The sequence below is a fragment of the Panulirus ornatus genome, chromosome 57 (genome assembly GCF_036320965.1).
Source record: "Panulirus ornatus isolate Po-2019 chromosome 57, ASM3632096v1, whole genome shotgun sequence".
NCBI classification, from domain to species: Eukaryota; Metazoa; Arthropoda; class Malacostraca; order Decapoda; family Palinuridae; genus Panulirus; species Panulirus ornatus.
In genome coordinates this window covers 24,858,100-24,872,430 of record NC_092280.1, presented here as the reverse complement: position 1 = coordinate 24,872,430, position 14,331 = coordinate 24,858,100, and the positions used below count along the sequence as shown (strand labels likewise).

Here is a 14,331-nt window from a genome sequence, read left to right as displayed (position 1 = left end):
TATTCTTAATCCCCTATCCCCAGGGATAATATATATATATATATATATATATATATATATATATATATGCTCATACATGTACACATTCATACTTGCTTGCCTTCATCCATGTTATATCTATTCTCATATATGAGAGTTCAGAGGACTCAGTCACATTAATGATCAAAATGTTTAGTTTATTAAGCCCATTAATTAGCGAGATAAATTCTATCACGAACAATGTGGATTTTAACATGCCTAATGATATCCTTGTTGATTTTGATTTCAAACTGATACATTCTGATGCTTCATCCTTGTTCACAAAAGTTCCAGTTGATAACCTCTTATATTATTTGGTTGATGTCTCAGTAATCTTGATTTATCCATTTCAAATTTGTGTTTATTGAATTGATAAAACTGTGTACAAAAGACTATTTCAATTTAATGGAGAATATCATGCTCAAATTTGGTATGGCAACAGGTAACCCTCTTTCACCAGTATTAAGTAATCTTTAAACAGAATTCTTTGAAACAAGATTACAAAGGGATTTCTTACCCACTAAGGGTATTTGGTTTCAGTATGTTCATGATAATCTTTTGTGTTTGGCCAACAAGCAAAAATTTACAAAATTTCTCTTACTTTAGTAAATTCTATCAACTTAACCTAGTGAAAAACATTTGTACATTACTGTTTTTCAGTTGCAGGATCCAAATGTACAGAAACATGTTTAAGTTTACCATATACAGAAAACCCACCAAAGTTTCTTGTATTCGTCATTATTCAGCTCAACATGACAGTCAAACTATCACTATGCCAGTCAGTGTTTCTTAGGGCATTACATACATGCAGTCCAGAATTTACTGACTTTGATAAGATATATTCTATTGTTTCCAAGTATCCAAGATCTCTCATCAATACATCCCTTTAGCTGGCAAAGATCATTTTATAGTTAAACCCAAACCTTCCCTTGATACCAAGAATCTTTTAGTTCTCCCTTTTAGTGATAATTTTACATGACTGCCCAGGTAACTTAAATCCTTTAATGTAGATGTAGTACTATCAAGAATGTCTTAAGAAAATTCGTAAGACTTTGTTTACAGAATCCCTTTTAAAAACTATGTTTTATATTGGGCAGAGTGGTAAGGATCTTTATGTCAGACTTAAGCAAAATATATTATTAAGAACAGGACAAGAATCAAATAATTTGTTAAAAATTGTTACCATTGTACTGACTGGATTAACACGTAACTCAGTTATTAACTCCTTTATCACGAAAAATATCGAATCTTCTCTCAATACACAAAGAATTGTAACAATATTAGCCTTGTTAAAGGCAAAATTTGTTAACGGTTCCCTTTCCTGTCCACAAAAACTCTATGACAGACCTGACCACCGTCATCCAGTAATGCTAGTTTACCAATGGCATCTTAGCTACTTCTTTTCCTTGTACATAAACTGAGCTTTCTACGTCTTCTACCTCATTCTTTTATCGCCCCCAACAATACGATCATTGTATGAAAGTGCACTTGGGAATTTAACATGTTTAATTTTCCTTGTGGTTTTGTACATATAATTTTTTCTTCATACACATCTACCGTCCCTTGCATTCAATACATATGAGGGGGGAGGGGGTGGTTATTTCATGTGTGGCGGGGTGGCAGTGGGAATAAAAAAAGGCAGACAGTATGAATAATGTACATGAGTATATATGTGTGTGTGTGTATATATATATGTATACGTTCAGATGTATAGGTATGTATATTTGCGTAAATGGACATGTATGTATATACGTGTGTATGTGGGTGGGCTGGGCCATTCTTTCGTCTGTTTCCTTGCACTACCTCGCTAACGCGGGAGACAGCAACAAAGCAAAATAAATAAAATATATATATATATATATATATATATATATATATATATATATATATATATATATATATATATATATATATATTTTTTTTTCATACTATTCGCCATTTCCCGCGACAGCGAGGTAGTGTTAAGAACAGAGGACTGGGCCTTTGAGGGAACATCCTCACCTGGCCCCCTTCTCTGTTCCTTCTTTTGGAAAATTAAAAAAAAAAAGAAGGGAGGATTTCCAGGCCCCCGCTCCCTTCCCTTTTAGTCGCCTTCTATGACACGCAGGGAATACTTGGGAAGTATTCTTTCTCCCCTATATATATATATATTTATATATATATATATATATATATATATATATATATATATATATATATATTATATATATTATCCCTGGGGATAGGGGAGAAAGAATACTTCCCAAGTATTCCCTGCGTGTCGTAGAAGGCAACTAAAAGGGGAGGGAGCTGGAGGCTGGAAATCCTCCTCTCATTTTTAATTTTCCAAAAGAAGGAACAGAGAAGGGGGCTAAGTGAGGATTTCCATCAAAGGCCCAGTCCTCTGTTCTTAACACTACCTCACTAACCCGGGAGATGGCGAATAGTATGGAAAAAAAATATATATATAAATTTATAAATTTGTCGAGTATTCCTGGGAAATCATATGGAAGGGTATTGATTGAGAGGGTAAAGGCATGTAAAGAGCATCAGATTGGGGAAGAGCAGTGTGGTTTCAGAAGTGGTAGAGGTTGTGTGGATCAGGTGTTTGCTTTGAAGAATGTTTGAAATACTTAGAAAAACAGATGGATTTGTATGTAGTATTTATGGATCTGGAGAAGGCATATGATAAAGAGTTGAAAGAGATGCTCTTGTGGAAGGTATTAATATATGACGTGGGAGGCAAGTTGCTAGAAACAGTGAAAAGCTTTTATCGAGGATGTAAGGCATGTGTACAAGTAAGATGAGAGGAAAGTGACTGGTTCTCGGTGAATGTCGGTTTGCAGCAGGGGTGCGTGATGTCTCCATGGTTGTTTAATTTGTTTATGGATGGGGTTGTTAGGGAGGTGCATGCAAGAGTTTTGGAAAGAGGGGCGAGTATGCAGTCTGTTGAGGATAAGAGAGCTTGGGAAGCAAGTCAGTTGTTGTTCGCTAATGCTAATAATACAGTGCTGGTGGCTGATTTGGGTGAGAAACTGCTGAAGCTGGTGACTGAGTTTGGTAAAGTGTGTGAAAGAAAAAAGCTGAGAGTAAATGTGATTAAAAGCAAGGTTATTAGGTACAGTAGGGTTGAGGGACAAGTCAATTGGGAGGTAAGTTTGAATGGAGAAAAACTGGAGGAAGTGAAGTGTTTTACATATCTGGGAGTGGATTTGGCAGCGGATGGAACCATGGAAGTGGAAGTGAATCATAGGGTGGGGGAGGGGGCAAAAGTTCTGGGAGCATTGAAAAATGTGTTGAAGTCGAGAACGTTATCTTGGAAAGCAAAAATGGGTATGTTTGAAGGAATAGTGGTTCCAACAATAATATATGGTTATGAGGTGTGGGCTATGGATAGAGTTGTGCAGAGGAGGGTGGATGTGCTGGAAATGAGATGTTTGAGGGCAATATGTGGTGTGAGGTGGTTTGACCGAGTAAGTAATGAAAGGGTAAGAGAGATGTGTAGTGGTAGAAAGAATGTGGTTGAGAGAGCAGAAGAGGGTGTTTTGAAATGGTTTGGTCACATGGAGAGAATGAGTGAGGAAAGATTGACAAAGAAGATATATGTGTCAGATCTGGAGGGAACGAGGAGAAGTGGGGGACCAAATTGGAGGTGGAAAGATGGAGTGAAAAAGATTTTGAGTGATCGGGGCCTGAACATGCAGGAGGGTGAAAGGCGTGTAAGGAATAGAGTGAATTAGAACGATGTGGTATACCAGGGTCGACGTGCAGTCAATGGATTGAACCAGGGCATGTGAAGCGTCTCGGGTAAACCATGGAAAGTTCTGTGGGGCCTGGATGTGGAAAGGGAGCTGTGGTTTTGGTGCATTATTACATGACAGCTAGAGACTGAGTGTGAACGAATGTGACCTTTGTTGTCTTTTCCTAGCGCGACCTCGCAAACATAAGGGGGAAGGGGGTTGTTATTTCATGTGTGGCGAGGTGGCGATGGGAATGAATAAGGGCAGACAGTATGAATTATGTACATGTGTATATATGTATATGTCTGTGTGTGTATATATATGTATACGTTGAGATGTATAGGTATGTATATTTGCGTGTGTGGCCATGTATGTATATACATGTGTATTTGGTTGGGCCATTCTTTCGTCTGTTTCCTTGCGCTACCTCGCTAATGCGGGAGACAGTGACAAAGTATAATAAATATATATATATGTGTGGCCATGTATGTATATACATGTGTATGTGGATGGGTTGGGCCATTCTTTCGTCTGTTTCCTTGCGCTACCTCGCAAACGCGGGAGACAGCGACAAAGCAAAATAAAAAAAAAAATATACACACAAAGTGAATGGTTTCAAATGGAGGTCGTTCTGTGGCAGGGGTATGTGATGTCATCATGGTGAAGGTTCTAGGAGCCCTGAAGAATGTGTGGAGACTGTTATCAGCAAGGACAAAAATGGGTGTTTTAAAGTACAGCAGTCCCATTCTTATAAGGATGCGTGGCATTGGCTATAGATAAGACTGTGTGAGGAGGAAGGTAGGTTTTGGAAATGAAATGTTCAAGGAAAATATGTGGTGCGAGATAGTTTAAGTATTGAAATGGAAAGAGAAAGGTGTGGTAATAAAATGAGTATGGTTGAGAGAGCTGATGAGGGTGTGCCTAAATGGTTTAGACATATAGAGAACGAGTGAAGAAAGGTTAAAGAGGATATACGTCTTTGAAGTGGAGGATGCAAGGAGTAGGAAAATACCAAATTGGAAATAGAAAGATGGGGTTAAAAGAGCAACTAGTGTTTGAACATGCTCAAGGGTAAAACACATGCATGGGATACAGTGAACTGGAATGATGTGGTATACATGGGGTCAAACTGCTGTCAATGGACTGAACCAGGGCATGTGAAGCATCTGGTTGTTAATATGAAGCTGTGGCTTTGGTGCATTACACAACAGATAGAGAATGTTTATGAGTGGATGTGGCATTTTTTCATGTTACTGGTGATACCTTGCACCAACAAGGGAAAAGGCAATCAAGTGTGAAAATATATATTTGTGTGTGTTAACGGACTCTGCTTTTGTTTGAAATTGTATTCCAAAAAGTTGTATTGATAGGTAGTCTTGGGCCCTAAATTCAAAAGAAAGGGAGAGGGTATATATGTAGGAAGTGCTGTGAGGTGGGATGTTCAAGAATGTGAGTGCAGTCTGACAGAGGCAGTTGACTGGGGTGTGCAGAAATGATTCATGTACAAGACAACGAACAAAAAAGACTTGACTAAAAGGATCCAAGTCAGAAATGAAGTAAGCAAGAGGCAAAGGAAGACTATGTGGGAGATGAAAAGATTATGTGAAGGTCTTAGGGTACCAATGAGTGAATATCTACAAGGGCAAGACATGCATGGAACAGAATGAACTAAATCAATTTTTCATAGAAGTTATGAACTGTCTGAAGGCTGAACCAAGTATATGAAGCAGTCAAGATAAACCAAGGAATAGTCTGTGGGACTTGGATATGTGTGGTACGTGCTGGTTTTGGTAGATCATATATGATAGCCAAAGTGGACACATGGTAATGAGGCCATTAATATTCTTTATTCCTTATGCTCATCTCACCAAAGTGGGAAAAGCTATTAGAAAAAAAAAAAAAAAATCCAACCGAGTTGCCACACAATTCAGGGTCATCCACCAGTCACTACTTTCTAGGGATTTCATACCATTTGTAGTATATTGCAATTCATTCATGATACTGAAAATATTAAACAAAACTAATGTCATACTATAATAAAGTAAAACTACATTTATTATCAAACATTTATTTCAATTTCCACAACAAGGAATGTTTCAGTGTAGCACTGAGAACCCCACAACCAACACTTTGACAATAACTTGACAAAACATTGAACCTCATGGCTGACAATGACAACTTAAATGTTGACAAAGCCATTTAAATTAAATCATATTACTCAAAACAATTTTATTTTACAATGTATAGTAATTCAAATAATGAAACAACAACAAAGCTAAAACAGTCATATTTGCAAGAAAAATCAAATTAACTTATGAGACTGACAACTAATTTGGGATTTAACCTGTCAGGTTGTACGAAATAAATAAAAAAGTAATCTGGCTTTAGTAATATTCAGTAAAACTATATAATATAATCCTGGCTATATGCCACTGGAAGCTCTGGATGTCATACTGGAATAGTATTTGATTTTTGAGTCATCTACCTTAAACTTTCAACTAACTAAACCTTGCTTTAAACAGTATAGTTCACAGGCTTACACCACAGTTCAATTCGGCTAGTCAAAGAAGCTACATCTATTGAAAAAGTTAGGAGTAATGTTAGACAGAGAAGGGACATGAGGGAGGTTGGTAAGATAGGTTTGTTTCTATCCTGTGACTACGCGAGTTGATACAATATTTGCCTCTATCTGTGGCTACAATGAATATGAGCAATATCATTATTAAAAATCAACATACAAATTCCAAAATTGAAGCACTTGCAAGACAAAAGCCAATAACCCATGTATATCTACAGCATTACTGGCAGACCAGTCTCAATACCGAGTCAACATCCATGAATCCCAAAACACAAGCGCATGTGGGAGGTACAATCCAATCTGTTAGCAAACTACATAAACATGGCTATTCCACCATAAAATCTGTCTCTGGAAACTGTTCACACGAGATGACAACCTGCTTCCTTCTTGAATGCTATGGAATGTCTCAGACTATGGCTGAAACACTTCATAGATTCCCATCCCAAAGGCCTCTCCATAAGAAAGTATAAATTAAAGGTATAAAGTATAAACCGTATCTCTGATGCCCATTCCCTATGGGAATTCCCATCAAGGGGTGGCCACAGCAAAAGAGTCTCCACTCATCCCTGTCCATACATGCCTCCCCAGCATACACCATTCCGCACATTCTTCCACTATTTTTCTCCCTCCAGTATTCCTACACCCTATTTGCCTATGTCACAGGTGGTCTCACACCAACCCCTTTAATTGTACTATCATACACTCTCTGTGTAAACTCCTAATCTTGCATTCTTTTCACATGCCCAAACCACCTTCAAGTATTACATTTCACCCATCCTACCCCTCCACAATTCATTCCCTTTGCATTCCAAGCCATACCAAATTCATTTATTTTATACTTATCAATTGGCTGTTGAAATGTGGCAATCATATTAACCATCAATTTTAACTTGCCTCCATTTTTTTTTCAATATTTTGAAAAATGATGAAACTATAACAAGAACAAAATCAGTAATAAAACTGGTTGATACATTATCAGACTGATCTCGATTACATATATTTCCTGAAAAATAAGCAAGTAAAATTTGCAAGATAGTGAAAAGCGACACTTAAGAATTCCAAAACAACAAGCAGTACTGGTCAATATATTACCAGATCGCTCAATTCCATAAATTTCTAGATAAACAAAGAGGCAAGACTTGGAAAATAATCGTGACAAGGTACAACTAGTCACAAAAACATTAAAAAATACCTCAAAGGTGAAAATGTGACAACATTAGAACCAGCATAATATAAAATTACTTAAACTACCAAACTTTTTCATTACCAGAAAAAATGCACAAAATTAGTTTTACTGAAGAGTTCTCCAAAAGAACTTTTACTTTTCTCCAATAACAGTACATGAAACATTACCAAAGATTCATTATGTCACCTAATAAGAACTAATTATTGCACAATTCAAGTGTGAATATTTTGCATCAGACTTTAGATTAATAAAACTCCTGGAAATTATACGATTCAAAATAATTTTTCTGATAACCATACGATACCTGGAATGGTGATAATCATCATATAGAGACAGGTCCCTGGACACAGCTCATCAGTTCTTATAGCAATATATCGCTTACATATTTTAAAGTTAATGAAGCCATTTGTTAAACTGTAACATACTATAGAGAGAAATTTTGAGGGTCAAGTAATCTCGCACATTTTTTATATATATAACATTTCTTGATAATCCTCAACACTGTTCCTTCATTTCCTTTATAAAAAGGATTGTTAATCTAATTTTGCTTTTGAAAGGACCTGTCTGAAGCATTAAAAACCAGTCTCTATGCCCATGCTAGTAGCATAAGTGACACAGAACATGTTCGTTTATTATTCTGTTCAAAAACACAAAAACTGTCAATACTCATCTAAAAACATTAGAGACTTGTAATCATATTCTTTCATCTCCAAAACTTACTTATTTCTGCTTATTCTAATAATAATTTCATGGACACTTACGCTAGCTTTTCCCGATCTAACAGTTAATACAATGAAGAGGCATGACCATCAATTCACCTACACAGAAATAAATCTAATAATAATGTCTGATACACTTGCCAATACAAGACAAAAGCAAATGTATGCATAAAACCACTTCTGTTCAACAATGGGACTAATACTGAAAATGCTTCCAATTTCTTCGTCAATATTTTAATGATAAAAATGACTTAAAAAATTTCAAGTTAAACCTCGAAATACATTACTGGTGACAAAGGCCACCGTATTAATGACTATGTGACGTGACTGCACAAATAACTGTACAAACAGTCCTATTCAGGTTTTATTCATTCAAAATTTATCCAAGTTACGCCAGTTAAGCATTATCAAAATTAAGCATTAACCTTCAAAAGAAAAAAATTTAGACGAATCCTCTGTAAGAAATACGAAGCATTTCAGTAAGGCGTACAAATGGCACAGCTTGTCTATGAAAAAGAGAGAAAGATAAACAGAAGATTTGAGGCACATTTCCCACAATTTTTTCTTCAAAATATGCAGTGCCTCTTTTTAACTAATACGCATGAATCAACATTTCAAATTTCAATGAGCATCCTGAAGTTACATAAATAAATCTTCCAGCTAAAGCTCATTAAGATGATACACAAGTTCATCCACTCCAATAATTATTGCATTTGTTTTCCTATAAAAGAAACTATTTCATACTATGTGGAGAATTCCTAATTTAGTGAAGGTATCATAATACTATAAGTCACCCTGTTAACAGGACACAAAGTATATGTACACAAGTTCTCTTTCATCATCATATCATAATCACCACCAGTCAACATTTTACAAAATCAAATATAATATCTTTCCAGATTTTACAAATTATTGCTGAACCCACAGGATGGGTTTAAAAAGTACTGACAAAGCTGATAGAATTCCTTAAAAGACTGGTAGACCCATTACATCATCCCAATTGGCTTTAAAGCAAACCTCACCAGGAAATCTTCTAAAAATCAACTTGCTGAATGTGATTATATGGCAATCAATAAACAAGAAGTTTTGTTTTACATCAGCTGAGAATGGAGTCTATGTAAGTCACCAAATGTTGCTTTTGCCAAAACTGAATCGAGATAACTAGAACCACACTGAAATTTCCAACTGTTCTGCAATAATTTGCAAGCCATTATCTATATACTGACATCAAAAACTAAAGTTCCATACATGTACTCCCTTTACATGTATAAAAAGCAATCACAACCCACAATTGTACATCAGAACTTTTTTCATACCAACTGGCACTTAATATACGGTGAACTGCCATCACTAGAATTCATGGCAAGATGAACATAGTTGCAAATCAATAACTGGTCAATAATTCTCAACACTAATTCATCTCTTCCCTTTGAAGATAAATAAGACATATATATTTCCAGCCAAATCAACAGTAAAAAACATGAACGTTAGCCCCAACTTCACAATCAGGCCTTCTATATCTAGGGTACATCTAACTAGAGCTATTTGACAAAGGGATAAACCTAGACAGTATGGAACTTTATGTTGCACCACCATTAAATGAGAAAATATTACAACCACGCTCGATTCAAAGATTCATTTGTGGTGCAATCAAATAACCAATCAAGTAATCAACTGAGTTACAATAGCTTTCCCCCTTTTACTGTTAGAGCAGTCTACTTTAACCACCATAAAATATACAGCAAAATAAACAGCATGTCTTACAAGATTATTATTTCAGATTTTGACAAATTCCAAACTAGCCAAGTAATCAAATATACAAATAAACTGACCAAATGGTTCCAAAACTAATTAGAATAAATAATTCATAAGAGTTACCACATACTTTACAAAAATACAGAATAACAATATTACAAAGTAACTACAAAACCATTTCATCCAACATGGAACACAGTTCATGTAGGTGACCTGGATTATGGATTGGAAATGAACTCCAATGTGTCAAATTAACCATCCACATCTACAGTGGTGGTTAATAACAATGCACAGTCGGCAACTTTATGTGCTTAAAACAAAACATGGCTTCAATGTCAGTTAAAGATTCTCTAGCTAAGGAGTAATGAATCCTCTTTAGTTCAATGTACGTAGTTTATATCAAAACCCAAGTATCTGAATATATCTAAACTCCCTAACACAGTGTTTATCGCCTAAGGTGTAGAATTATCTTGGTATAAAATTCAGCATTACATACATAAGGGGGAAAGGATAAATATGGTGTAGAAAATCTGAAAAAGGATGAAGGAAAATAGTAATCTGTCCAGCTAATATCATTAACAGTAATCAAAGCAAAAGAAAGGAAAAGTCCCTGTGACAGGTCCAAGTCATTATTATGAAAATTAATTGTGCCAAAAATAAAAACCTCAGGATAGAATGCATTGGTGTCACCCAAGTCCCATAAAAATTTCTAATGCATTTCATCAAAAGAAACCTGAAGAGAGCACTCAAACATGTAGTTTATCGAATACAAAGGATTAATTCATGCCATGCCAACTACCATGCAACCAAGATATAGGCTTCTCTATATGCTACATTTACTCTATGATCACAGTTGCTGCGCAAACACTTCAACAACAGTTTCAAAAACACTTAGATTAGCTTACATGTCTGATTACTGTATAGTTATAGAAACATTTATTCACTTATTTTTCATGTTTTACACACCTTGCATCCTTCTGTTACCCTACTGAATACTGAAGTGCACACACTTTACCAAAATCCTGTTAGGAAAAAAAAAGGCATACATCTTATTACTTGGAGACAGCCCTAATCCTTGTGTAGAGATGACACTGTTCTGAAATGTAAATTTAGGCATGAACTTACTTTTTTACACAATTCTGAGCAATGGGGGATAGGTTACACAGCACCATATATAAAAAGCAAAAAATCATGCATTTTCTACACCATATTTTCCTAAACTGCACAGGACATAACAATCTGAACCAGAGACCTTAACTACTTATCTTTAATTTGGAAAATATCTGAGCAAAGGATAGCACGATAACCAAGAATGGCTACAACAAAATTCATGTGCAATGGGGTAATGGTTGTCATTTTGTTTATGTGCAGTGTTTGGAGCTTGTTGCATGCTGGTGGACATTATTCTTCAACTAATTATCATCAACCTTACAATTATCATCATTAGGCACACTAATGTCCAATGTAACCACCTTGGACGAACTGTCAACATACATAGTCCAAGATGAAAATTAAAATAAGAGTAAATACATGGTAGCCATTACTTCAATATGATTTGAAAGTTCAGTTAAGAACTTTACTTGCTGAAGAGGAAATAAAAGGTTACTACAACTCAACAGTAACAAATAAGTATGAAGGACATTTCATGGCAAAATCAATGAAATATAATGAACACAAATAAAATCTATCGGGCTGCAGTTCTCAAACTCACTAGTAAAACATGTAATGAAATCACCAGAATCAGAAGTTAATACTGGAAACTTGTACCTCAATTACTTATGGAATACATCCGCTTCTCCATGAGACTCTTCCTCTTAACCGTACCCTTATAGTGATCTTCGCAATCTTCGCCATTAATCAATTGGTGTCAGGAATACTCGTATGATGCATGAATGCATTATTTTTATCCAAGTCATGATAACCAAAATTAGTGTTATCTATATGCAATTGATATTTAAACAGTGACAAACAAATCTTGATCTAAATATAAAATCTTGTTAAAACTAAAAGCATCAACAATATATACTGAAAGAATTTAATGTCAACCACAACAGCAATCGAATCTAAACATCCCTTTAATTCTTCAGTTGAATGAAACAGTAAATTCCAATACAATTTAAGTCAGAAGAGTAAATGTAAAAACAAACTTTCAACTTCCTACAGACAGAGGCTATATTCTTATGCAAATATAATGTAATCTTTATATGTAGATAAATCTAGAACATACTGGAAATCTGTCTATATATAATACCAAGAACCAGTTCATGATTTCAAGAGATACTCTTCTGTAATGATAAAACTATTATTAAGTGATGGACGGACCTGCAACACTAAACAACATACTATTAAAGTATCAAAATATCAACAATATTGTACTTCTCAATCCTAATAACTTGCAAATAATTTTCAATACTTTTCACTACAAGCACATACAAAATATCAAAAATACTTAACTACTAGGTGTGTAATGAACTAAATAATCTTTCTTAGCTTGCCGTAAACTGAGCAGCTATCCGTCTTTTGGTTCGAAGTTTAGGGGCAGTTGGAGTAGAGGTGTTGGCAACATCAACTTTACCAGAATCACTATTGCAACTAGACCATGTATCATCAGCTTCATCCTCCCCACAAGTAGAAAGCACTCCCTTAAAGAATGAGATGCACCTCAATGCAGTTAATCAACAATGATGAAGTATTGATCAAAATTTTTCTTTTAATCTCCTTTTCAAACTTTGAGAGTTCTCTATGCAATCAGGATCTTATAAGTATAGACAAACTTCATGGAAATTTTATGAGGCAGAAAATTTCTTGGTGTGAAGAGTTACCATTCCCAAAAACACAGTTTACACTCAATAGCACCATTAACCTTAGCCAATTTGGGCATAAAAGTGACAAGTTTACATTATGTGAGGAAAGAATAACACATCCACCCCTCTCTTTGTGCAGGATCACAATATGCAATTTCACTATTCTGCTACGAACCTATGTCTAAAAGTTCCTCTTTTTCATGGTCAACATTTGCTACTAAGCATATGTATGTGGTAGAAAGTGAGCCAAAAATTCAATGAAGGTTACTGGGAGATGTAATCGTTGGTCCTTAGTGCGGTGTTCTGGCGAGTGTTGATTTTTTTTTTGTAAATCATGTATCAAATTTTTTAAACAAGATTTCTGTTAATCACTGTGTTAGTCTGGGATCATCAAAGCACAGTAGTATGTACATGCATTTATAAACACGTTACTAGTAATCTTTATTACATGCAAAAACTGTGTTCCCAAATACTGGGCACTACCTAAAAGCACAAAAAACACCCTCCTTTTTATATGTAGGAGATGGATGTTTTCCACACAATAAACAGTAACTCTCGAACCAATTTTACTACTCTTTACCAATAATTCTCACCTGAAAATTAAAAATAATACATCAAGCCCAAACATAACAACGGTTTGCACAGTAGTGTCCAGAGTTATGAGTGATAAGAATAAGAGTAAAAGCTTGGGTTATGACAATCTTAATTTAATTACATATTATATGGAAAAAAAAAAACACTATTTTCAATATATAAAGCAAGATATTCTAAGGTATTTATTATTCAGCATGCACTTTATGATATCACAGCAAAATTTATATTTATACAGATATATGGGTATGTTTGAAGGAATAGTAGTTCTAACAATATTATATGATTGCGAGGCGTGGGCTATAGATAGGATTGTACCGAGGGTGGATATGTTGGAAATTAAATGTTTGAGGACAGCATGTAGTGTGAAGTGGCATAATCAAGTAAGTAATGAAAGGGTATGAGAGATATGAGGAAATAAAAAGTGTGTGGTTGAGAAGGCTGAAGAGGGTGTGTTGAAATGGTTTGGACATATGAAGAGAATGAGTGAGGAAATACCAACAAAGAGGATATACATGTCAGAGGTGAAGGGACAAACAAGAAGTGGAAGACCAAATTGGAGGTGGAAGGATGGAGTGAAAAAGATTTTGAGTGATCAGGGCCTGAACATACAGGAGGGTGAGAGGCATGCAGGAATAGAGTGAATTGGCATATTGTGGTATACCAAGGTTGCTGTGCTGTCAATGGACTGAACCAGAGCATATAAAATGTCTGGGAAAAACCATAGAAAGGTATATGGGGCCTGGATGTGGATAGGGAGCTGTGGTTTTGGTACATTACACATGACAAAGACAGTGTGAACGAACATGGCCTTTTTTGTCTGGTTTTCCTAGTGCTACCTTGCTGAAATAGGGGGTAGTGATGCTATTTCCTGTGGGGTGGGGTAATGCCCAGAATGGAAGAAGGCAAGCAAGTGTGAATATGTACAAGTATATATATATATGTATATGTGCGTATGCAT

At 35.5% G+C, this 14,331-nt stretch overlaps 1 protein-coding gene across 2 annotated transcripts in view; it reads right to left on the bottom strand.

Annotated features, from left to right (window-relative positions):
* Window positions 1–5,789: 5,789 nt before the first annotated feature.
* The window catches only part of Marf1 (meiosis regulator and mRNA stability factor 1-like protein), a 90,871-nt gene continuing 82,329 nt past the window's right edge, over window positions 5,790–14,331 (bottom strand). For both annotated transcript variants that reach the window (XM_071694769.1, XM_071694770.1), the window contains one exon: window positions 5,790–12,617. In XM_071694769.1, coding sequence (XP_071550870.1) covers window positions 12,462–12,617 — 156 coding nt within the window. In that variant the 3' untranslated portion in view covers window positions 5,790–12,461. The remainder of the gene's footprint in view (window positions 12,618–14,331) is intronic.